This window comes from Punica granatum, chromosome 6, assembly GCF_007655135.1.
Source record: "Punica granatum isolate Tunisia-2019 chromosome 6, ASM765513v2, whole genome shotgun sequence".
Taxonomy (NCBI): Eukaryota; Viridiplantae; Streptophyta; class Magnoliopsida; order Myrtales; family Lythraceae; genus Punica; species Punica granatum.
This window is the reverse complement of record NC_045132.1, coordinates 16,757,188-16,782,797: the sequence shown is the minus strand read 5'-3', so window position 1 is coordinate 16,782,797 and position 25,610 is coordinate 16,757,188. Positions and strand designations below refer to the sequence as shown.

The following is a 25,610-nucleotide window of genomic DNA, read 5'->3' as shown; positions in this document are numbered from 1 at the left end:
ATTGGTGGTCCAAAAAGTTTCACTAATGTATCAAGTTGGTCCAAAAAGTTTTTTTTTACTACTTGATAGTACAAAATATTTCAAAAGTGTAACATGATAGTACAAACCGTTATATCACTATTGACACCGTCAAGTGAAGTTGACGTGGCCGAAACGTAGCCGACATGTGGCTCTGATATATTTTTAGGAGTTGGTGAAACGTTACATGATGGTTCAAACTCTTTTGAAGTTGTCACTTAATTGTCCAAAATGTTTTACAGATGTAACATAATGGTACAAAATATTTCTTTAATTAACTTAAAGGTCCACTCATGTCAATGGCGAGATGACGATGTCAATGGCGAAATAACGGTTTGTACTATCATGTTACAACTTTGAAACATTTTGTACCATCAAGTAGCAAAAAATTTTTTTTGACCAACTTGATACATTAGTGAAACTTTCTGAAATACCAGTGTAATTACCCCTAAAAAGAAACCAAAAGGAAACATTTTACTCAGTAAGATCATTGTTCTTCTTATCTTATTCATTGAAATTAATGTTATTCTCGTATCGTATTACCCTAATTTGTGGTGCTCCCGTCGATTCCGGTCCTGGTACAATAAGTACATCCCCGATGCTGAAGGTTCAAGTTATTGTTAGATTAAATTCTCATGGTTGAAAGATTTTTTTTTTTTTGGTATGCTGTGGGTCGGAAAAATTCAATAGATTTTTACTAATTTAGTTCGAGTCAAGTTGATTTATTAAGGAGTAAAACTTTTCCGACGTGAAATTAATGTTATTCTCATATCATATGACCACAAAGCTTCCGCTGATTCCGGTCCTTATACAACAAGTACATCCTGACATTGAATGTTCAATTTATTGTTAGATTAAGTTCTCATGGTTGAAAGAGTTTTTTTTTTTTGGAATGCTTTGGGTTGGAAAAATTCAATAGATTTATACTAATTTAGTTCGATTCAAATCGATTTATTAAGGAGTAAAACCTTTTCGACATGAATTTTTTCCACCATTTATAAGATTCAAATGTCGAAAAACTATTTAACTGATGAATGAATATAGAAAAAGAAAAATAATCTAAATTGTTGATACCAATTAATGAAATCTCTCTATAAATATAAATAAATAAAGAAAAAATGGTAACATTTGTTAAACTGCGGCCAGTGAGAGCGGTCGATAGAGAGAGGAGAGAGTATGGAGTTGATGATGGAGAGGTAGTAGAGAGAGAAAATCGTCTTCTACCAGGAGAGAGAGAGAGAGAGAGAGCTTCGAAGTAGTGTTTGAGGATTTTTCTAGTCAAACTCAGCGGAGAGGAGAACTACTGGGGAAGACTGTCCGAAGGACCAGCCTCGACCCGCGATCGGGGCGGAGTCGGATGATATTTCCGATCGGCGGCGATCGGAGATGCTTTTCCGCTGCGGTGGAGGTAGCGGCGGCGCCTGGAGTGCCGGCGAGGGGAGGCGGTGGAGGGGACCTGCGTGATGAGCGGTCGCTCTGGCGGTGGTTGAGACGAGTTCAGGCGGAGGAGGCGGCGGTGTGAAAGTAGTAGGATAATGAAGAACAGGAAAGGCAGGAACAATGGCTTGTTGCCGAGTTCTCTCCGGATCATCTCTTCGTGCCTCAAGACCGTGTCCTCCAACGCTAGCAACGTCGCTTCGTCCGTGCGCTCGGCCGGGGCTTCTGTCGCGGCTTCAATTTCTGCTTCCTCTGACGATCCAAAGGATCAGGTTCTACTTCTGAAGCTGGAGATTACTAAAGTACTATGTTTGTGCGATTGCTCTGTATTTTTCCGGAACTTCAAGTGCCTCTGATCATGAAACCTTGAACTTTGTCCAATTGTAGTTTTCGGTTTATTTCGCTGTATGGTCCAGAGTTCCGTGCTTAGGCCTTACGGTAGTTGGCTTGTTACAGTTCGGTTAAGTGGAAGATATCACCACTTTGGGGTGTTTTCATGAACTAGGAGCTATAATTGGTAAAAGCTGGTTCCTTTAATGGAAGACAGGGATCAGTGAGGTGCTTCGGTGACACCTTGATTATGAGGAAATTGTTGAAGTCAGGACCCAACTTTCGTCTCTTTTTGCTTTATTTTTCTTTAAGTGACAACTTTAGCTACTAGCTGCATCATATCTTGCATATGAGTACTAAAATAGCTGTTTGTCATAAAGAAACTTGGCTGAAATTTCGATGCCTCTCTTCTGTGGGTATATATTTAGCTGAGGGAAATGGCCAAATCCTTGAGTTCTTAGAAGGCATACATCTACTTCTATCTTTATGTATAGTAAATAACGTTCAAAGGATTGAGGATTTGTAAACCCCTCAAGTTTGAGATTGAGGCCTGATAATTCAAATGGTTCTACAACTCAAGCATATGTTTGACCAACAAAGGGATTGCTACAAGTGCATTGCACAAGTCACTTCGGGATACTGCTGTTATGGATGCGTTCAAACTCTGCCTCCTTATTAACTCTCTACTGTAGAAAAATTTACATCTTGTTGGGGTTTGATTGTGTTCCCTTTGCACAGACTATTCGCCTTTGGATTCTGCTAACATTGGCAAGAGGCAGTCTTTTAAGAATGATCAGAACTGGCCACTTCAGTTATCAGAGAACTCTTAGTTGCGGATATAGGATAAATGAGACTAAAGTGTAAAGCAACCTTGCCATTTCAGAGCATCCATTTCTGTCGGAGCAAATACATTTGGAGTGTTAAGCATTCTTAATATAGAGTGTTGGTACATCCATACTTAAAGATTAAGCTTTTAGTAAACAGTTTTGGAAGGGGGCGTTTCAATATATTATGCGTTTCTTTTCATTGTTTTTGTCTAATGTATTGAGCTTGACTTGCATGGGAGGGAGAGTGATTATGATGCTTGACATATATGGTTGGGACACCATCCTTACAGTTTAAGCTTTTAGGAAAATGCTAAAGATTGATTAGGAATTCTTATGTACCTTTGGTTTCACAGTCACTAAAGACAGAGAAACGAAGGCTAATCTAGATTAAAGCATCTTGCCTCAACTGTTCGATTTCTTGCTCAGAGCACTGTAGGCTTGCTTTGTTGTATTCTTACCCATTTTTCATATTTTCATTTGTTATCATAATTTGGTATGCTATTAGTGCATTTCTTTTTCTTGTTTGATTTTGCATAAGTTTATATTTTGGTGATTGTTTTGTCTTCAGGTAACATGGGCTGGATTTGACAAACTGGAGCTGGGTCCAACTTTATGCAGACACGTTCTTTTGCTTGGCTATCAAAATGGTTTCCAAGTGCTTGATGTCGAAGATGCTTCTAACTTCAGCGAACTGGTTTCCAAACGTGATGGCCCAGTGACGTTCTTGCAGATGCAGCCCTTTCCTACACAGTGTGATGGTCCTCAAGGATACAGAGCTGTTCATCCTATACTACTTGTTGTCTCAGGGGAGAGCCCTGACACAGTAAACCGTGATCACAACCATGGCCTTAGTGCTGGATCATGCAAAGATGGTTATATGGAGTCGGAATTAGGACATTCTACGAACACAGCTACGACTGTTCAGTTCTATTCACTGAAGTCCCATGCTTACGTGCATGTTCTGAGATTTAGGTCTGCAGTATGTATGGTTAGATGCAGTCCCCGAATAGTCGCTGTTGGTCTAGCCGCACAAGTAAGCATTGGCTTCTTATATACGACTATGATACTTGTGGGGGGAAAATTTTATATTAATGTGGTCTGCGTGGTAAAATGCTGTTTCTACATATGGAAAATTGTTATTATATGCATTTAACTTCCATTTTGTTCCTGAAAAGGTCTTTGTTGTGTCCTATAAGATGGTACTGATTACAGTTTCTCATCTCTCTCTTTTGCCTGTGATTTTGTCTAGTTCATACTGTAGCATGTAATTTTGTTATAATTATTTTAATAAGTAGCTTTTAACTTCCTCTTCCTCTTTTGGATATAGTCTAAGTAATCGTTACTTCTGTTACTGGCTATTTTGGAAGTATTAAATAAAATCATTTAACTTATCAGAAATTAATCTAACAATAATTTAATGATGTGATGGCAGATACACTGCTTTGACGCCGTCACTCTGGAGAATAAGTTCAGTGTTCTTACATATCCAGTTCCTCAGTTAGCAGGGCAAGGACCAATTGGGGTTAATTTTGGTTATGGTCCAATGGCTGTTGGTCCAAGGTGGTTAGCCTATGCCTCTAACAATCCACTGTCATCAAATACAGGCCGCCTAAGCCCACAAAATCTCACTCCTTCTCCAGGTGTTAGTCCATCTACTTCTCCAAGTGGTGGAAATCTGGTGGCACGCTATGCAATGGAGTCCAGCAAACACTTGGCTGCGGGAATAATCAATCTGGGAGACATGGGATACAAAACTCTCTCAAAGTACTGTCAGGAGCTACTTCCTGATGGTTCCAATTCTCCCGTACCTTCAAGTTCAGGTTGGAAGGTTGGGAGACATACAGGATCTGAGCCAGACAATGCAGGGATGGTTAGTACTGTTGCGTATAAATTACAAAGTAATTTTTTGAAAACTAAGTTGCTAATGTGCTCTGCATTTTAGTCTTTTAGAAGCCTACAAACAAAGGTTCTTGTAATAAATAGTAATTTATTCGAAGTTTGCTTCTGGAAATCAGTAGATTTTATGCTTGTGGAACTTGGATTGTGTTTGTTAGGACTTACTAAGATAATTTGGTGAAAACTAGGTTCCTAGCAATGCTGTACATTTTAGAAGCACTTTGATTGTGTTTGCTGAAACTTAATAAGCTAAGTGTGCAACATGTAATGACCATTTATGTATAAATGAAATGCATGGGAAAAATATGGAGAGAGATGATGAGGGAGGGGATTTTAAAGGAGCGAAATATGTGATAAAGACTATTTAATAAGTGATTGTACTGGAGTTGAAGTACAATGATTTTTACCACACTTACCTAAAAAAAGTACAATGATTTTTGACATATTGGTGTCCAAATTCTTTCCTGATGAAGTTGCAATGAACGTTTATTAACCCCTTAGTTACATAATATCAAATGAGCATTTCAGACTTTCTGAATCCAAGTGGAAGTTATTGGGAAGATCAATGCCCCCCATGTTTTGTAATGTCAACCTTGATAGAGGCACTAGGTTTGACTACAGCCATGACTTCTTGATCCTTTAACATAAACTATTTACTGATTATGTTAAAATGTAATTGCATGGCAAAGTAAGCATTTTAAAAATATTATTGTTGACATAAAAATGGTGAATGTGTCTCTGTGCTGTCTTGCATTCTATGTTGTACTACAGTAATTTCTTTATCTCCCTCTTCTAAACTTGGATGTACTACAGGTAGTTATAAAGGATTTTGTCTCTCGAGCTGTTATTTGCCAATTCAAGGCCCATACAAGTCCATTGTCTGCATTGTGTTTTGATCCTAGTGGGACACTTCTGGTTACTGCCTCGGTGTATGGGAATACAATTAATGTATTCCGAATCATGCCATGTCACACGAGCAAAGGATCAGGCTCTCAACATTTTAACTGGATTTCAGCTCATGTGCATCTTTACCGTTTGCATCGTGGAATGACATCTGCTGTAAGTTCTGCTACCATATCAGTATCCTTTATCTTTTGCCTCCCATTTTTGCCCTCATTCTTGTTGCCTTATATTGTCTATTGACAGATAATCCAAGATATATGCTTTAGTCACTACAGTCAGTGGGTTGGCATTGTTTCATCAAAGGGCACTTGTCATGTTTTTGTTCTCTCCCCATTTGGTGGTGACCCTGGGTTCCTAGGCAACAACTCCAAGGGTGAAGAAGTCTCTTTGTTTCCATCTTTATCTATACCATGGTGGAGCAATTCGTATTTTATAAATAGCCACCAGTGCTTTCAACCTCCTCCTCCTGTTACGTTGTCAGTGGTAAGCAGGATAAAGTATAATGATTCTGGGTGGCTTAATACCGTTAGCAATGCTGCTGCTTCTGCGACGGGGAAGGTTTTTGTGCCATCTGGTGCTGTTGCTGCTGTTTTTCATAATTCAATGTCTCAAAGCCATCAGCATGTCAATGTGCGTTCTAATGCTCTCGAATATTTGTTAGTTTACACTCCGTCAGGTCATGTAATTCAGCATAAGCTCCTACCCTCAATTGGGGTTGAAGCTAGTGATGCTGGACTAAAAGCACGACCTGGTTCCTTTTTGCAAATACAAGAGGATGAGCTGAGGGTGAAAGTTGAGCCTGTTCAATGGTGGGATGTGTGTCGAAGGTCAGATTGGCCAGAAAGAGAAGATTGTAGGTTCACGACTACTTTTGATGGGCAAAATACTCCCACATCAAATGCTGAGGGAGAGGATGATTATGGGGTTGGTCTGGCGGACATGAATAAAATTGCTGTCACTAAGAAACCAATCAAAACAGATTTTTCCAGGTGTCGTGAGGGATCCCATTGGTATTTATCTAATGCGGAGGTACAAGTGGGCGCTGGAAGGATACCATTTTGGCATAGGTTGGAGGTATACTTTAAAGTACAATGCTTAAAGTAATGGTTTTTCTAGAAGATTCTGCTGAGTAATTTGTTGCTTTTTCTTTTTGTTTTCTAGGTTTCTCTATACACTATGAGTTATCCAAGTGGCGTACCCTTTGCGGGCGGGGAGTTTGAAGTAGAGAAGCTACCAGTGCAAGAAGTTGAAATCAAGCGGAAGGAGTTATTGCCTGTGTTTGACCATTTCCATAGCGTAAAATCTGGATGGGGTGACAGGTATTACCATCTCAATGATACTATTTATGATTTATTCTTCTGCAATCTGGTTTCAGTTCTGCTGTGAATATTATCCTGTATCCAGATGAATGTGTCGCGCAAAAGTTAATGTTTTCGTCTTACCACAGGCCTTATTCCTTTAGACAATTTCTCATGGATCACATAACTGAGCCTTGTACCTAATTCTTAGCAATTATAATTGCTTGATTGTGCTTTTGCCAATAAATAAAAGCTTTATAAGAATAAACTACATGCATTTGTTGCTTGCCTTGCTTTACCTTTTACTTACTAGAGCTTGCACCTGCACTATGCACAAACCAATAAATCAATCAAAATTTAACACTAAAAAATTTTCATGGAAAAAAGAAAGTTATATTAAAATGTGGAAAAAAAAGAAAAAAGCAATGGAAGGTGATGAGGGTCTAGAAGTAACGAAAGAGGAAAGGAGAGCAATATGGGAAGTGGGACACATGGCATAAGGAGAGGAGAGGAAAGAGAGTTGTGTGGAGTTACAATTTTGTCCTACATTTAATATGTTATTTTTTTTCAATATAATTAGAGTTTGTAAAGGCAATTTAGTAAAATCACTACAAAATAACTACCAGGGGACACCAAAGGTTTCTTTTATATAGTAGTATAGATATATATCTTCCTTTGGACTGCATTGCTGAAGAGTTATTTAATATGTCCCCCATCATCATAAGGTCCCAGAGCGCCTTGATTATATTTTCCTTTGATAGTTCTCTTGTCTGGTTGTATCGTTGGCCGTTTTATCTATGAGCAATCATCTATGACATTTTACTGACGAGCAAGTTGCATCTAATCACTTATTAAGAACTTCGATGGTGTTTTCTAAGTCATACTATGTTCCGGGACCGTAGCCTTTGCTTCTGTCCTCATGTAATCGGTCTCCTTATCCATTTATCATCATCATATGACTGATTTTGTCTGTTTTCATTTCTGAAGAAGTCATACAATGGGAAGATATCCTGCTTTTGCTCCTCACGAGCTACGTCAAGTTAAATTCCGGGTTGCAGAAGAGACTGTTATATGCCACTCAAAACCTTCATCTCTTAGCTCTACTGAAAGCTCAGATGGTGGTAAGCTTTTGTGAGCTGCATAGAGTCTTCATCTTTGTCATCTCTTCTTCTGGCATTTCATTGAGATTCAGCCTGGGGTTGTGGGTGCGGAGGAGGGAGGAAAAAAAAATCTATTTTAATCTTTATCAGGAGAATAGCTGGTTCTTTTTTGGGGGTATCAGACAAGTATGACTAGAAGATGTCAAAAACTATCTTATCAATTTTGTGATTAAAGTGCATGCATAGATGATTATGATATCCAATTGTGGATTATGATTTTTTCCTCCGAGAACTTATCAAAAATTCTATTTGTCAATAGATTTACCTGATGTATGATCATCATGTCCTGAAACGTGCAAAGACATGCTTGATTAGTTTGCTCATAATTTAGGCTCTTCTTTCCTGCGTACCCATCTAATGATCTCGCAGAAGCTTGTAATCAAATTTCTCTGACATCGACTATCTAAGGGTTTTTTTTTTTTAAGATTTTCTTTTCTTAATTTTTTTTATTTTATATTTTTTGGTTGTTGCTAGAGACTGACTGGGATCTGCTATGAAAGCATGTGTTTATGCCACTCCTAGAATGCTTCTTCATGGGGGGTTGGACTCTAACTCGTTTTTTTCTTCTCCCCCCCCCAAACAATATGCTACAGGTTCTTCTAGGAGGATTGAGAACTTTCCCGACTTCGATCAAGTGCACACTGAGAAGTCTTATGGTTTTACTTGTCAGTCAGTGGATGATATTTACGATGAGAAAAGGGAAAATTGCCTTGTCGGGGCCCCGGCGCTGCTGATAAAGAATTCCCTTGCTGCTACACCACATGTACACTATGTAGACAATATTACAGATAACTGCCATGGTTTATCTTTGCTAGACGACCATCTCCCTTCTCCTGGAATCATCCCAAGTGGGCCCGCTCCAAGTGCTGGTTCTGGCAACAGGGTTTTCGACCTAGCTGGTGATGTCCATAAGGAGGAGCCAGAACCTGCAGTGCACAATAATCCAGTAGATTTGGGGCAGTTATTTAAGGAGGGCTATTGTGGAGCTGTTGAGCCTGATGGTTCGGATGCACTAAATGAAGCTGCAAATGATGATGTCAACAGCTGCAGCCCCCACGAGAGGGAGAAACCTGAAGATGGAGACGATGAAATGCTTGGTGGCATATTCGCCTTCTCCGAAGATGGTAAACTAAGTCTTTTTTCTCCTTGGCCATTAACATTATTGATCTTCTAAAGAGTCTTATTCCTTATGGTGATGTGGTTTAGTTGGAATTGGATATATCGTTCTCTTTTCCTTCTTGCAGGTTGACCTCTTGCTTTCCCGCACAGTGTCAAAGACTTATGCTGGTTTAGGAGAATACCGTATTCCAGCTTTTCACCAATTTACTCCGTGCCATGGTGACCGTGTCATATAAAGTTTATTATCATATCAAGTAAAGGCCTGCCACTTTTATGTGAGCTTGCTCCCATCTCTCTTCCTCTCTCTCTTTCCCTCGCCGTGTTAATGTACATTCTGTACATTTCGGAAATTCATAGATTTGTGGGGGGTTTACCGGGCCAGTGGTCTGAAGAAATATTGTTTTTGTTGGAGTGCATCAACGTTCAATGTTTTCTGGCCCGAGCAACCTTAAGTGGAAATCAAATGTTGTACAGGAAAAGGATTGGTGTGCGGACGGGTTGTTCTGCGAGCTTGTATTTGTTTGTTTGTTTGTTTGTTTTTTTTCATGTGGACGAGGGAAAAGAACGAAGATGAATGATAAGAGGAGCAAAAGATAAGTGGGTATGCTTTCATATACATTTACTTGCCTGATGCAGTGCTGGCTGCTGTTGACATATCGTAATTGTAAGAATCTATCAGTCGATTTGGATGATGTCCTCCTGTGTTGCGTCAGTTCTTGTCACAACTACTATGCATATATTGTTGGGTGGAGGATAGTCCACCCGCCGATCTTGGCCATCATGTATCTTCGAAGACGGTTTGGAAGATCAGATAAGGATGCTCCTGTCTGGCCACCGCACCCAAACCAGCACCAGGCTGGTTGCTGGAGGTCCAAGGGGAGGTGAGGTTGCCGGAGGCCTGAGACTTCTCTGGCAACATCGTCTATGGCCAGGGGCTGGAGGCGGAAGCCCGCAGGGGCTGCACTTGCTACACATGCACGTGCATGGCACGGGGCATGCTTACTTAAAATATCCATATGCCAAGGACAATAGGATAAGTGTCTTTATTGGCCCCGCCCACCCATATTCTATCATTAATGCCCACATGTTGACAAATGTTGGTTGCGGAATGTGGAATTATTACTTTGTATTTCTTATGTGCTAAAACTTTAGGAATGCAATCGATTCTATGAATACTAGCAAGTGAAATGACATCAAATCACTCTTTCCCTATCGAATCTAACATGCCGTTTAATTTGGGTGTTAGAAACATAGACGAAAAGGTAACATGGCACGTGAGCCCAATACGGAGGCAAAATAACTTAAAAAATAAAAAAGAAAAAAGAAGCAGCAGGAATGAGGGAGGAAGTGGATGGGGTTCCCTATCGGTCATTGGCCGGGCCCCCACCCTATCAAGGTTGCTGGAGACCTCTTGGGCTTCCGATAACCTTGCCTGAGAGCGGGCGGCCAACAGAAGGGAGCCCCCTCCCTCGATTTGCTCCTCTTTTCTCTTTTCGAGGTGAGAGGGGAGCATATAGGCGGCGGGGGCTCCCTCCACCAACAAGACAAGGTCACCGGAGGCTCGAGACGACCTCGCAGAGGAGGATAGCAAATTGATGGCGAGGGCTCTCCTCTGCCCACAGTCGTCCCTCAGGCGAGGTCGTTGGAGGCTCGAGTCGACGACCTCGCCTGAGGGAAAGACAGAACCACCCAACAGACATCCCCGTTAGTTGAGACAAAGCAGCTTTCCAAATTCAGCTTCAGAACATCTCATCCCGCACTTTCCGCAGCCGACATTTCTAGTTCCGCCATTAAAACTCACTCGACGAACAGAGAGACTTGGAAGAGCCAAAACCAGACTCCTCCAATTCCCCTGGCCTCGCCGACTCCCGGAGTTGGCCGTTTAAACTCGCTCGTGCTTCGAGTTCCCTCTTGCAGCAGTAACGATGAAGATGAATCGGGCACCGTTTCTGAGGTCTACAGTTAATGCCACCGTTCTCGTACAATGCGTTGTGTCGGTTTGTGCCATTCTTGACCCGGTGGATTTCCTCGCACTTCAGTCGATCCAGAAGTCCCTCTGGGACGTGCCTGGCTCGAGCTTCTTTGCATCGTGGGACTTCACCTCGGATCCTTGTAACTTCGTGGGAGTCTACTGCGACGGGGATCGGGTGGTTACCCTAAACCTTGGCGACCCGTGGGCAGGTACCCCAGGTTTGATGGGCAGGATAGACCCGGCCATTGGCCATCTCTCCTCCATTGTCGAGCTCACGGTGGTCCCGGGCCGGGTCATGGGGCCTCTCCCACTTTCCATCTCGGAACTGAAGAACCTCCAGTTCCTCGGGCTTGGCGGGAATTTCATCTCCGGAGAGATACCTGCATCACTCGGGATGCTTCAGAATCTCCGGACACTAGATCTCGGGTTCAACCAGCTGACTGGATCGATCCCAAGTTCGGTAGGGTCCCTCCCTCAGTTAACCAACCTCATCTTATCCCACAACAAGCTGTCCGGTCCCGTACCACCATTCATGTCACTAGTTCTATCCCGGATCGACTTGAAGCACAACTACCTCTGCGGTCCCCTCCGAGCCGGCTCCCTCCCTCCATCACTGCACTACCTCTCATTATCATGGAACTGGCTTAGTGGACCAGTCGATGAGCTTCTAAACCGGCTCAACCGTCTGAACTCCCTGGACCTGAGCATGAACCAATTCACGGGCAATATCCCAGCCACGGTCTTCACCTTTCCGATCACGAATCTCCAGCTCCAGAGGAACTCATTCACAGGCCCAGTCGATCCAGCCAGCCCCGTCACAATCCCGACCGTCGACCTCAGCTACAACCAGCTCTCAGGACCGATCTCGCCCATGCTCTCGACCGTAGAGAACCTCTACTTGAACAATAACAGGTTCACAGGCCAGGTTCCAGGGAGCCTCGTGGACCGGCTCCTCGCAGGGGGGATGCAGCTTCTGTACTTACAGCATAACTATCTTACGTCGCTCGAGATCGATCCGAGGGCTGAGATCCCCCCGACCTCCTCAATGTGCATACAATATAATTGCATGGTCCCGCCAATACGAGCGCCATGCCCTCTCAAGGCCGGGAAGCAGCAGAATCGGCCTCGGAAGCAGTGTATAGAATTGAGAGGGTAAGGTTGTGGATTTTCAGGTTATGTGGGGGCATTACTGAGATAGGGGTTGTTTGGTTTCAAGAAATGATTTTAGAATCATGATTTTGATTTTAACTCTACCCGCTAAACAACAAAAACACACATTTCCCAAGTCAAATTTATAATATCATCTCATTTGTCTTTTTCCACAATCAAAATCAAAATCAAAATCAAAGTTATTTTAACTCTGAAACCAAACGCCCATGATTCCCGAGTTTTACATTTTTTTTTATCTGTTCATTTATTATTTTGGTAACATTGATTGGTTAAGGTAAATGATCAAATAAGAAGATTAATGTTGTTCATTGGAGAAATTTTTCAATGAACCTCTACCTCGTCATGTGGATGTTGTAAGAAAATTCTAATTAGATTACAATAAACAGGTTAAATACATTACCCATGCAGAACTGGTAAGATCATTTACGATTTTTATCGACATGCAATACAGGTTGATGTGCAGGAGTATGCTTTGTGTAGTGGCTATATTTTTGTACTCTCAAAGTAAAGTTCCATATATGTAGTTTGGTAAGCACTTCAATCATCTTTAATTAAAAAAATGTAGTTTATCATTTTTGTTATCCAAGGATAAATGTTTGCAACGTGGATAAATTTCACAGAATAAGATATGATAATGTATGTGTTCCTTATGAATGAAAGAATGTGATCTGGATATAAGTGTTGTCTGTGGTTCCATGTACCACAAACTTTTAGACCAAGGGATTGAATATACATAAAAATATGGTAGGTTGATTGCATAAATAGGGCCATCACAATAGTAAGTGCATTATGTCACTGGGGCTTTCTTGATATTGACCCAATTAAATACTCAATGGAGTGGGGGAAAATGCGCAGCTATTTCCAAAAAATGAAAAATGTAATTCTTTTTTTTCTTTTTTTTTAGTTATAGCTACCTTCAGCTAGAAATTGCATACACTTCTTATACAATGAGATCACAAGACCATGAGATGGCTGTATTACTTTGGACAGATTATTAATTGGTTACAACAATTTTATTAATTTTTATCACCATATTATTGTGAAGTAAAATCATTTAAAATTTTCTTATCAATTTGAAAAAAAAGAATTAGATAAGGAAAGAGAAGTACAATGTTGGGTTCCTTTTGGTTACAAAATGTTAGGTTCCTCTGTGACAATTCTTTCTATAGTTACAAGTTAATTGATACTGATCAAGCAAATGTAACCATCATATGCCAAAGCGGGAGGTAAACATTTATAATTTGAATCCATAACGCCTATAGTGACCGGAGTCATAGTAACACTTCCTAGTAAGCATGTGTAGTTAGACCTCAACTAGAATTTGTGCAACCGTGGATTCATATCAAATCAATGAGAATAAGAGGAAAAGGGCCAGTTCACTTGTACGAAAAGTTAAGACAATACATGAACGCGTAGGGATTTGAAAGCTACTACAAACACTTTGTGGTTAGATAAGTTGACATTTGAACAGAAAGTGATATTAATCAATACAATAAGGGTAACATTTTGCAGACTTTATCCAGAATAAAGCTTTTAGAGCGAGACGTCAAAAAAGGTCTCATCGTGGGACATTAATCTCTTCCATTAGATATTCTAACATTTAATCTTGGCCTTCTATAAGTTACATATTTTGTTCCTTATATTATAGTCTTTCATCTTTTAACTTAGGGATTTTTGCTTGCTATAATTTCGAGTTGTTCCGGGTCCATCTTACAACATGGACCAATCACAATGCGTCATGTCATCATTAATGAACCAGTTTAATAAACTGGCAAATGAATCAAAGTAACTCGATTTTAAGTTTTATAAATAAAGTATAGTATATTTGACAAAAAAAAAAATGAAGAGTGCAGCCGGTGAAAGTTGACTTCGAGAAAGGCAAGCAGTTTTGTCGATGTAGGGAGAACTTTTTAGCTTCTGAAGAAAAAGAGAGAATCAAGTGGGATTGCAACTGCTTATTGGTGTAATCTTAAGCAACAATGCTCGGTGGGGCGCTCTGCAATTTTGTTCCCTTTGTACAATTTCATTTAATTAGATCATGTAGATGAAAAACAAATGAAATGTGATCTATTTGTTTCGACAACGTATAGCCTGTGAAATGTCAGTTATAATCATTTTATCATATCATTTCATCACATTGCATCCTTCATAATTTTTCTTTTTTCTTTTTTTTAAAAATTTACGTAATATCATATTAGCTAGGTAAAACATCTACACTTTGCGCCAGGTATAATGAATTTATTATCAAAATCTATGATTATGTCTCATTAAATATAATGCCACTGTATTTAGAATTTCATATATTATTTATAAAAAAATCAATTATATTAATTAAGTTCAAAACGGTTGATAAATAAAGAGCCAAGGGCTCTAAAGAACTGGAGTAGTGTCGCTCTCTTAAGGTCGTTCCTCGACTTTTATATATTTATATTAAGGGTAAATTACACTGGTGGTCCAAAAAGTTTTAATAATGTATCAGGTTGATTAAAAAAGTTTTTTTTGCTACTTGATGGTACAAAATGTTTCAAAATAACATGATAGTACAAACCGTTTTCTCGTCATTGACATAGGTGGACCTTTAAGTTAATTAAAAAAATATTTTGTACCATTATGTTACGTCTGTAAAACATTTTGGACCATTAAGTGACAACTTCAAAAGAGTTTGAACCATCATGTAACGTTCCACCAACTCCTAAAACCATATCAGAGCCACGTTTCGGCCACGTCAGCTTCGCTTAACGCGCGTCAATGGTGAGATAACGATTTGTACTATCATGTTACAACTTTGAAACATTTTGTACCATCAAGTAGCAAAAAAAACTTTTTGAACCAACCTGATACATTATTAAAACTTTTTGGACCACCAGTGTAATTTACCTTTATATTAATGACAAACATAATAGTGGCTGGTTGGCTGTGCTTTTTATAAGAAAGGGAAATTCTTACACGATATACTATCTTTGTTTCATTGTAATGTAATTAATCATTAATAAGTAGAAGAATTAACATTACATGTGTGATTATTTATTTGGTTACATGTAATAAAGAAAATGGGAATTAGAATTCTTAAATTTGATTTGAGAAACTAGATAAATAAGTTCAAGATAATAGTACAAAACTACCCCTCAATGAAATACCCTTATAATAAATATTTACTATGAATATAAAACTAAAATTAAAAAAATTAACTTAAAAAAAAAAGAATCGCTTTCCACTAGTTCATCATAGCTCTAGTGAACTAGGGGCCCTCGAGCACACCTAGGGCTCCGAGCCATATGGCTGGGTTCATGTTGGGGTGGCAAACCCAACCATGGGATTCGCAAGCCTTGGATTCACTGAACCAGGGCTCGAGAGCTAGAGTGTGCTTGAGTGCTAGAGAGAGCTCAGAGCCTAGGGTGTGGTTAAGGGCTAGAGCTACCCAGAGGGTTGGAAACCTTTGTGAGTTCCTGAGCCAAATTTGGCTTAGCAAGGCTAGATCCGACCTCATCGAGACCATATATGGTTTTGCTGATTCGAGGACAACTAGGAGGGCATCGTAGTGTCGTCGGAGGTGGAAGTCCGCGGCGATGGTGGAGGGGCGGCTGAAGGGTGGCTAAGGGGGCTGTAGGAGAAGTGGCACATTTTGAAAATTTGATGAGTGAATAGGGGCAATATCAATAATTCCAATTACATATGGGGTTGTGGAGCATAGTGATTCATCCCCTATTACATATCATAAAACCCATCCGTAATGGCTATTATGATTATGGATGAAAACAAATGACGTAATAGGCATTACGTACGTAATTGATCCATAATGGAATTCCCATTACGTCCAACCAAACACAGTGTAAGTTTCACTTTGGACATTTCAGTCCCATAATATTTGCTTCGTACTGCACTTTTGATCATATATGTTATTAGTTGTTATGGATTTACTGACGTAGACTTTCCATTGGCAAATCTATCCTAAGTGGTCGGTAATTGTTCGTGTGGCAATTTTTATTGTTTGGGAGGCATTAGGAAGAGAGAGCAAAAGGTCCTTGGCAGAAACTTATATGGTTTGACCCGAGTACTCCCAAGCATAATTTTATTTCTTGGTTGGCAATTAGGAACATACTTCACACAAAATACGCAACTGCGTGTTGGAGGGATAGGCAGTCTGTCCAATATGTTTTTTGCAATAAGGAGTCGTCCCAAATATCCCTTCCAGACAATCAGACCCATTTAGTTTTCTGCATCAAGACCGGACCGGTCCCGAGACTGACCCGACCCAATCTCATCCATCGTCTCTTCCCAGTTCTCAATAGGGATGGCAATTTTGCCTCGTCCCACCCCAGTCCGACGGATATTATCCGACCCGAAGCTTGAACAGGGTGGGGATGGGCAATAAGGTTGGTTGGTTTGTGGGAAAGTTAGAATTTTCCCAGGATTTTGCCAACTTTCCCGTGTATATTACATTGTTTGGTCGGAAAGTTTTTCCCAGGAAAATAATAATGGGTTTTCCCAAGGGATTATTAACCCGGCGGGACATGGGAATTACAATCCCTTTGAAACGGGTCGTATTCTTATTTTCTCATTGTGGGTCACATAATAGGATTCTCCAATTTCTCTTATTTATTCCTTCTTCCTTTCCTTCTTGACCTTCGAAACCCTACACGTCTCTTCACTGTCAACCCGTCTTCTCCATTGAAGGCTCAAGCTCTCTCCACTTCTAGCTCCCTTCAATTGATCATCTTTCTCCCCATTTAGCACTCCATCTCCTTCAACAAACTTATTACATCATCACCTTCCGAATATTGAACATTGATTAATCTTATAAATAGATGCTTGTGATTTGTCCTAGTAATTAGGAACAATGATTATAATTTACATTAGTGATTTAATTCGTATTAAGAGCTGATGATTGTACAATCGACTATAATTTAGAATAGTGAGCTTTCAAATGACTTGCCCTCAACTTAGAAGTTAATTGCAATTTGGCTAGGTGAAACGGCAATTGACGGTATAGGTGACTATATTTACTTTATTTTGTACTAAGTTCTAGGGGTATTAATGTAAAATGACATTCATTTCCCATCAAATTTATTATACATACAAACACTCACTTTCCTAGTAAAATTTACCAAACATAATAATCTTACATTCCGTCCAATATACAATATGCTCAGAAGATTGATAAGCGGATCAATTTTCCCAATAATCTAATAATTCGCAAACCAAACGGTTCCTCAATGCCCATGCAAAGGTGCGCATTGATATAATATTCGCCTTGACCCGCTCCGCCCCGCCCCACCCCACCCCAAATTATTTTATTATATACTTATTATATAATAATGTACTTTTCTTTTTGAAAAAAAAAAAAAGGAAAACTAATATAACATACGCCTTCGAGGAATTTGACGTGAGTGTGTGAGTAGAGGAAATGTTCCCTTTTCCGTTGGGTGTTCTGTTGTTTTGTGAGTACGCTTTGTTTTTGTCTTTGTTTCTGGGCGTTCGGTTCTGTTCTGTTCTGTCATAGTGGAAGTAATTCTAGGCTTTTGCTGGTTGGGCAGTGACTATGTGTTTATCCATGTCAATCAATGCAATTTTTTTTTTCTTTTTTTCTTTGAATAATGAAGAACAAGGCGGCGTGCCGAGGCCATTTATAGTTCTTAATCTCAAATACCCTCTTAAAACCCTAGCCCTCTGTGAGGGATAGGATTGGGGAGCTCAGCTGGGCCTCATCGATGGCGGAAGTGACAGAGCAGGAGTTGTTGGAAGAGAAGAAGAACCGCGACGCAGAGGACGTTGGAGGTAATGAAGAAGAAGAGGAAGAACTGAGCTTCGAAGAGATAGGCCTCGACCCTCGGTTGATTCGTGCACTGTCCAAGAAAAACATCCAGAAGCCTACTCCAATACAGCGAGTTGCTATCCCCTTAATCCTGGTCAGCCCTTAAGCTCCAAGTTCTGCTCAAAGTTGGGTCTTTCTACGGCATGTTTTTTTGTTGGTTCAAAGTTTTTCTGATCTGATGTTCTGAGTTTTTTGAAGCCGAGCTTTTGTGACGATTGATTTGTATTTGTGGATTTCTTATCATAGGAAGGTAAAGATGTGGTTGCACGAGCAAAGACTGGGTCAGGAAAGACTTTTGCTTACCTCTTCCCTCTTCTTCAAAAGCTGTTTAGCGAGCGCGGTCCGAAGAATAAGGCTGCTCCAAATGCATTTATCCTGGTTCCGACACGAGAACTCTGCCAGCAGGCAAGTTCTGGCACGTGAAGTTTGTTTATTTTCGCCAATAATTTGCTGCAATGGACCAGTTGAACTCATGCATAACTGCACGTTTTTGCAGAAGCTTCGTCCCTCATTGAGTTATGTAGAGTCCAGTTGAAAGTCGTGCAACTAATGAGCAGCATGGCTGCCTCCGACTTGGTGAGTTCATGCAATTATCTGTTCATCATTCTTTTCTGTGATTAGTTAATGGATCTGTTTGTTATCTTTCCTCTGTTTCCCCTTCTAGTGATATTGGCAGTGAATGCTGAATGTTTTTGCTTCAAGTTAGCGGAAATATAATTGATTGATATGATATGTGCATTTGATCACAGAGAACCGCATTGGGTGGGCTGCCTGATATTTTGGTATCAACACCTGGATGTATTCCAAAGTGCTTGTCAACTGGTGTGCTTCAGCCCTCATCAATCAGCGGAGCACTTCAAATTCTTGTTCTCGATGAGGTGGGTGTTTGGTTTTAATATAGGGATAAATACTTGAATTGACACCTGAATTGAAGTCATGGGATTTGTTTGAACATCTGCCCATAGTCTAAAAGAAATTCTATTACACGGGCTTTCAAAAATTGATTTCTGGCAGCAATTGCTTTTTGACAAGACATTTCGGATAGTAATGTTCTGTTGTCTTCGACTAACAAGAGGACATCAGTTTTGGACATCCCAGTGGCATAGTTGCTTGATAATGGAAGTTCGGACTTAGCAGAGCACTCTTAGATTAGGTTCTTGATGCATATTCTGGATTTAAACTCTTGCTGCAATTTTCTTATTTTATTTATTTATTTATTTTCCTGAAGAAATTGTTCTCTTATCAATTTCAGGCAGATCTTTTATTATCATACGGATATGAAGATGATTTACGAGCTCTCACAGCTCATATCCCTAGACACTGTCAATGCCTTCTTATGTCTGCTTCATCGAGGTATGTATACAATGCTCCTGTCTCACATGTAATAGGAGGATCCTTTGATAATTACCAGAATTTGTCATGTTTTCCTTCCAAACTACTTAAATGTTCTACATATTTTAGATAACAGTGTTTAATGAAACATTAAGGGCTCTGGGGAAATTTAAATTGAATAAATTGTTTTCTGTCTGCAAATGATTGTGTGTACATATTCTTGTTTTTCAAATAGTAGCGTAAATATATTCTGTGATCTGGAGTTATCTATTCAAAACATGTCTATGGTATTCTCACCTGTGGCAGTGCCGATGTTGATAAATTAAAGAAGTTGATTCTTCACAACCCCTTCATATTGACATAGCCAGAAGTCAAAGATGTTAAAGATGACATGATACCTAAAAATGTCCAGCAATTTTGGGTATATGGTCTTCTCATCTCCGTAAATAAATGCTAAATGTACTATGTGCGTCATCCTTTGGAATTTGATTGATATGTGGCTAATTACTCTAAATAATTTCTTGTGTTTTAGATTTCGTGCAGTACTTGTGACAAGTTACTGTACATTCTGGCCCTATTGAAGCTGGAATTGGTTCAGAAGAAAGTCTTGATATTCACTAATACTATTGACATGGGCTTTCGACTGAAGTTATTTTTGGAGAAGGTATTCTTTCTCCACTTGTGCTCAGTTGCACATTTAGATATGCTTTCTCTTTTTGGTTTTTTATAATTTGATTTATAGAGATCTTTGTTGAAGAGCTCGTCAAATTTTAAAGATGTTTCTTTATATTCTCTTTCCTCTTGTGTAAAATCATTTGTTATTTTGTGCCAGTTTGCAATCCGATCTGCAGTTTTAAATGCTGAATTGCCACAGAATTCCCATCTTCATATGCTTGAGGTATGTTATCTGGAGATTTCTTAAGTGGAGGGTATTTAGTGTTGCAATTGACATATGAGTACGCTGCATGGGTCTAACAGCCTCTCTCAAGTGTAGTTTTTCCATATTCTTCTCTTCAGATCTTTGGTAACGTTGATAGGCCTCTGACCTGCTCAGAATAAGTTTCTTATGTATGATTTTCTGTTTCCATCAGGAATTCAATGCTGGACTTTTTGATTATTTGATTGCCACGGATGACAGTGAAATAAAAGAAAAGGAAAAAGCCAGTGGGCAGAGCTATTCTGAGCTGAAAAAGTCTGGCAAGCATTCAAAGGCAAAATTAGACTCTGAATTTGGAGTAGTGCGGGGAATTGATTTCAAGAACGTCCATGCGGTATGAGGAATGCTTTATATTGTAGATCTACTTGGGTTTTATGATCTGAACTAGAGTGTAGTATATGTTGGACTATGTATCCAAAGCTGGCAGCATCATTGCAATTCTAGATTGAATGAGGAAGTTATTGCATGATAGGAAAAAGATCTTGCATGTATTACGATGAGTGTAACTGTCATGGAATCATTTAAAAATTTGTAAGGGTGCTAATTTCAAGTCCTACACAGATGAATTCCAATTTTGTCTAGTGATATGAGTCCCTTTTGGACCCCCCATTTTTTCATATATTTTTTGCTTCTTGCTTGATTATATCTTAATATATTTCGCAAGGGAATCAAGAGCTCAGGATCTAAGGAACGAGATTCTCAACTCTGAAAAGTGAGTTCCTTTTGACTCTGTACTTTCCGTTTTCAATTGTTATTTTTGTGTTTAGCTTTAAATGGGATTTGCTTGTTCGCTATTGAGGTTGAAGGCTCATTTTGATGCGAATCCCAAGGATTTAGGTGATGAGATCTCTGTTCGGATTTCTGTTTTTCGCATCATCCCTTGTTATTCGATGTGCATTGTTAAAGAGTTTTGAGTTGTACATGAGCAGATCTATTGAAACACGACAAGGTCTAGAGCAAGGAGCCTCCTGCTCCTCACCTCAGAGATGTGCCTGAGTACTTGTTGGACCCTAAAACACAGGAAGCCAGCAAGATGGTTAAGCTTGCTCGGGCTGCTATGGGGCAGGACAAGCCTATTCGAAAGAAGGGACCGAAGAAAAGGTTCGGGAAAAGTAGAGATCCTCTCAAAACTTTCACTGCTGAGGTAATCCTCGTTTCGCTCCCCTGCGCTCCCTCTCAATGTTAATATATCTGTACTTTAGTGAAACTGAACATACATTTTGGCTTTTTTGATGTTTTTACATGAGACTAAGGGAGAAAGAACCGTTTTGTGATGGTATTATCAGTAGTTGCTGATTCGTTGAGCTAACTGTTGTTGCAGACGAGAAAGAGAGGTCAAGGGGGGAAGATGAAGGGAAATCAAACAGCCGGTGGTGGTGATAATGCTCATAAACAGAAGAGGAGAAGAAGCTAAGCCAGATTTGAGTGCTGATTGCACCCTTACAATTCCTGTATATGATAAATTTTGGTATGCCTCCCAATTGGTGTTCAAATATTTTGGTCAGAGGAGAGTTGATCAATATAAATTCAGTTTCCCTCTTGCGAGCTTGGGTGAATTATGCTTACAACAGCAATGGATGATTTGCCTCTCCGATTTAAGCAGTCCTGAGTCACTGGCATGCTTGGTCAGTGTTCGTCTCGCATGTCGGCTCCACCTTTTTGGGATGGTCGAGCCTCTAGCCCAGGCTTGGCCAGTGGGGTTGGATCCAATCTCAGATGGCCAAGAGGTCCAAGACATGCCTCCGCATGGCTGATAATTAGCTATCCCAAGGCAGAGTCCTGCCTTTGGTGGCCAGTGCCACGGTCGAAAGTCGAGATTCCATTGTTCCAAATCGAGTTATTAGTTGGTCTAGGTTGTGGGGTTTAGGTAGAACCAACAATGTCTATGCTGTACGTCATGTCATCACTATGGCAAGGGGGAAAGTTGCAAAATGGAGCCACTTTCTTTGAATAAAATGCATTCTATCCCATTTCGTGAAAATTAGTACAAATTTAAGCCAGTAGGTTTAACATGGATCACATGGATACCCAAAGGATATGAAAAAGACTCATCTAGCCAATCAATCTGCACATGAATTACTTTCCCCAAAGTTATGGTAAATCTCCATTCCCCATTCACGATTAAGATGCTCCTTAATGACCATTAAGAGCCCATGAGCCAACGGAAGGAACATGTTAAAATCTGAAATCATATCCTTCATGACCTCGGAGCCCACATCTAGGATGACTCGTCTAAAGTTGAGTGATCAGGCCAAGTCGAGACCTGAAGCAACCCCCCAAAGTTCAGCTATAACAGAAGAAGCAACACCAACATTATGGAAAAAAAAAAAAACCCCCTAGTCCAGATCCCGTTGCGATCCCGTATCAATCCACCTGCCTAGCAGCTCCTGGATTACCTCTCGTAGAAATATCAGTATTGAGCTGGACCCAACCCTCATAATTATAAATGATATGGACTGTCCTATATATCATCGAATGAAAAACCTATTAATTCCAAGTTAAAGATGAGCACCAATACACGGCAGGGGTACTCCCCTTTCAAATTCTTCGATAGGTAATTAGGACAAGGTTGCTTGCAATAGTCATTTATATAGATGCAACCAAAATTATTGTTAAGATAAAGGTTGCACTTGTCATTGTCAAAAATCCAGCTGTTTTGGCCCATAGAGAAACCAAACTTGTAACAAGCTAAAGCTTAAGAAAGAATAATTAATTATTGAATATTTTGAGAAAATATTAGTTAAGACTAATACATATATTAATGGAAATATTGCACCATATAACCTAACGTTAACATATATTTTTAGATCTATCACGTCATTTTTTTGCATGAGGTATCCCAACGTTGCTAATTTGATGTCATCATCTAGACCCAAGGGATAGTTGGTGAAACAAAAATAGCAACGTTGAGATATCTCAGGCAAAAAAAATGACGTTGGATTAGATCTAAAAATATCTGTCAACTGTAGGTTATATGGTGCAATAAATCTTATTTTAATATCATGATAAATTTTAATGAAATAATAAATAATGACATATTGTGTTTGCCCAATATTTTTATTTTTTATTTTTTATGTCATTTCATTGAAGTTTGTACGTGTCATCTTGAACTAATATTTTCTCGAAAATTTGAAGGTGTCCCTTTGTCCACATTACACCCAAAATTCTCAACCACTTATGGATGGGCTCCCATCATCATCAGAACAAAAAGGACCAATTAATAATACAATATGATCATCTCCCGAATATGTCAAAGGGGCTCTTGAAAGAAGAAGCAATCAGAAATTGACAAGAATTAATCAAATCAATGTCCCTCCCTTTAAAGGAGTGAAACCCATGATTTTGACTCTTTGCCCAATCATTTTGTTCCCGAATTTCTGATTTGGCTTTCTATTACATAATGATTTGAATAAGAATATATCCAATCATATCTCCTTTATTTATATAATCAATGATGGGTATCCTTTATATAATTCATCTGATGTTACAGTAGGAAGAGTCGGCATTCTTTCTTGGGGTCGGCCTTTCATATTTGCATTGGGACAACCTTCGATTATTACCTAGGGTAAATAATTGAAATTAGAAAAAAAAAATGACAGTTTCATATAGTAATGGTGTGTTTCTGCAAAAGGAACATTGTACAACTATGGAAAAAAATTCTTAGGCTTTTCTTCATAATAACTTAATTAAGTCCTTAAAAGTTAATTATAAATTAGTTACATGGTAAATGAATAAGAGAGAAAAAGAAAGTTGAAAGATAATGGTCTCTTCTATTTAATTATTAAGTCAAAAATCATCAAATAAGTAAGCAAAAAAATTTAATTTTATGAAACAAGTCATATTTCCTTATTGATATCTCTTTTTCCCTCACAAAATATATTTTCTTTATTATCATTCCTTAATTCTTCCTACACATTTTTTTCTTTTAACTAATTAAGTGCTTAGATTTTCAACATATAATTTATCAAACACCATCTTAGCTATTATTATTATTGAACTAGGGTACCAAATTACAAATTAAACAAAGCACAAATGGAAGTGGATCCTCGAAAATGTCTCCTAATAATAAGTGGCCTACCTCTTTAGGAATAATATCAAGAACTTAGACCATCAGAGGACCCTTGATATCTTATTTAGCTAGCTAGTCTGCACACGTGTTGCCTTCACTATATTTGTAGGCATGCTATCTCTGCTTCCCATTCCCAAGCGACGTAATTCCCAAAAAGCATTAGACAATACCATCCTAGTGAGGTCCTAAAAAGTCAGGTCTTGAACATGTAAAGGTCACATGCGTCCCATGAACCTCGAATATCTAGAAGCCCAACATGATCGACCTGCAAAAGCGAAGAATGGGAAGGAGTTCCAATTTCCCTCTCTGAATCTTAAATGAAGGAGTGGAGAAGAAAGTAGAGAGAATTGAATCTTGGATTTAGGCATGCATGGATGGTATTTATAGAGGTCGGTGAGAAATCTGTACACGGTATTGTAATTTGATATGGATATGTGATTGCATATGATAGGTAGATTCATGTGCCAAATCTCGTTGGGAGGTTTGACGAGTCCAAAAGGCGACGTGTTTTACGAAGATGGCATCCACAACTACTCTAGTCTCCGAGGGCAGAGCGTCAAGTTGCACATGATCAGGATCTTGTTATGCCGGAGTTTGCTTATTATCTCGCTGGGCTGACTCGACTACATCCCTATTAACGTCCCAAGGGGTGCTCTCATGGATTTCCGATCCTTCATTGCCTACTTTTTCTCTTACTTCTTGATGTGGCAGGAGATGTGACAAATTGATATCTCGAGAAAAACAGGTTTTGATGACCCAGTCTCGAGGGAAACGACATTCAGAGCAAAACTCACAGCCTTTGGCTGTGAAAAGACAAGATTTATGCCGAATTTCATCGTTTATGGTCTCAAATGTGCATTTTTATGTTATTTGGGCGTTTTTACAATTTTAGAAAAAGTTTATGTCTTTCGTGCAATTTAGGCTTTTAAATTCTATTTAAGCATCGTAAAACCCTAGGATTAGAAGAGTTGTCTTTTGATCAATTAATAAAAATTTGAGCTTTCGTGCTCTTTGCCCATTCTCGGATTTGTTCGAGTTGGATGCCAATTTCCTAGGAATTCGAAGAATCAATAGGGATTGAAGGTTGTAGTTCCGGTATTCTGCGGAATCAATGGATCTGTGACGGGTTCTTTGCGTGCACGCTGCGTCAGTTGGTATCAGAGCCGCGTTCGTTCTTGGATCAGCGATGCCGCCCCGAAGAACGACTAATCAACATCGTGTTGCGAAGAAGAACGAACTGTATCGGAGGATCGCGTAGATCATTGATACCCGGTTGAAGCGTAGGCTGGACGTGATTGTGGATCGCTTAACCGAAAGGACGGGAGCGCTG

General features: G+C 39.5%; 2 protein-coding genes and 1 pseudogene across 3 annotated transcripts; all 3 read left to right on the top strand.

Moving 5' to 3' along the window:
• The first annotated feature begins 1,163 nt into the window (after positions 1-1,163).
• On the top strand, positions 1,164-10,121 carry LOC116210284 (autophagy-related protein 18g-like). Of its 2 annotated transcripts, none has more exons than XM_031544132.1 (9): positions 1,164-1,727; positions 3,181-3,645; positions 4,045-4,482; positions 5,322-5,567; positions 5,655-6,485; positions 6,573-6,730; positions 7,700-7,830; positions 8,463-8,993; positions 9,114-10,121. In XM_031544132.1, the coding sequence occupies exons 1-9, from the start codon at positions 1,554-1,556 to the stop codon at positions 9,116-9,118; spliced, it is 2,979 nt and encodes a 992-aa protein (XP_031399992.1). In that variant the 5' UTR covers positions 1,164-1,553; the 3' UTR covers positions 9,119-10,121. The 2 variants fall into 2 exon arrangements, with proteins under 2 accessions (XP_031399992.1, XP_031399991.1); XM_031544131.1 differs by having other exon boundaries at positions 1,165-1,727; positions 7,697-7,830.
• A 238-nt stretch (positions 10,122-10,359) lies between these two features.
• Positions 10,360-12,471, top strand: LOC116210285 (probably inactive leucine-rich repeat receptor-like protein kinase IMK2). Its single transcript, XM_031544133.1, has one exon. It carries the CDS (start codon positions 10,914-10,916, stop codon positions 12,114-12,116), a length of 1,203 nt encoding a protein of 400 aa, XP_031399993.1. The 5' UTR covers positions 10,360-10,913; the 3' UTR covers positions 12,117-12,471.
• Positions 12,472-17,512: 5,041 nt separating this feature from the next.
• LOC116212203 lies at positions 17,513-21,753 on the top strand (annotated as a pseudogene).
• Positions 21,754-25,610: the final 3,857 nt, after the last annotated feature.

Excerpts from the sequence above, each read along its gene's own strand:
- LOC116210284 (XM_031544131.1), top strand. The coding sequence starts at position 1,554 with ATGAAGAACAGGAAAGGCAGGAACAATGGCTTGTTGCCGAGTTCTCTC. Across the intron at positions 4,483-5,321 it reads AGCCAGACAATGCAGGGATG|GTAGTTATAAAGGATTTTGT; the intron begins GTTAGTACTGTT and ends GATGTACTACAG. Across the intron at positions 6,731-7,696 it reads AAATCTGGATGGGGTGACAG|AAGTCATACAATGGGAAGAT; the intron begins GTATTACCATCT and ends TCATTTCTGAAG.
- LOC116210285 (XM_031544133.1), top strand. The coding sequence starts at position 10,914 with ATGAAGATGAATCGGGCACCGTTTCTGAGGTCTACAGTTAATGCCACC.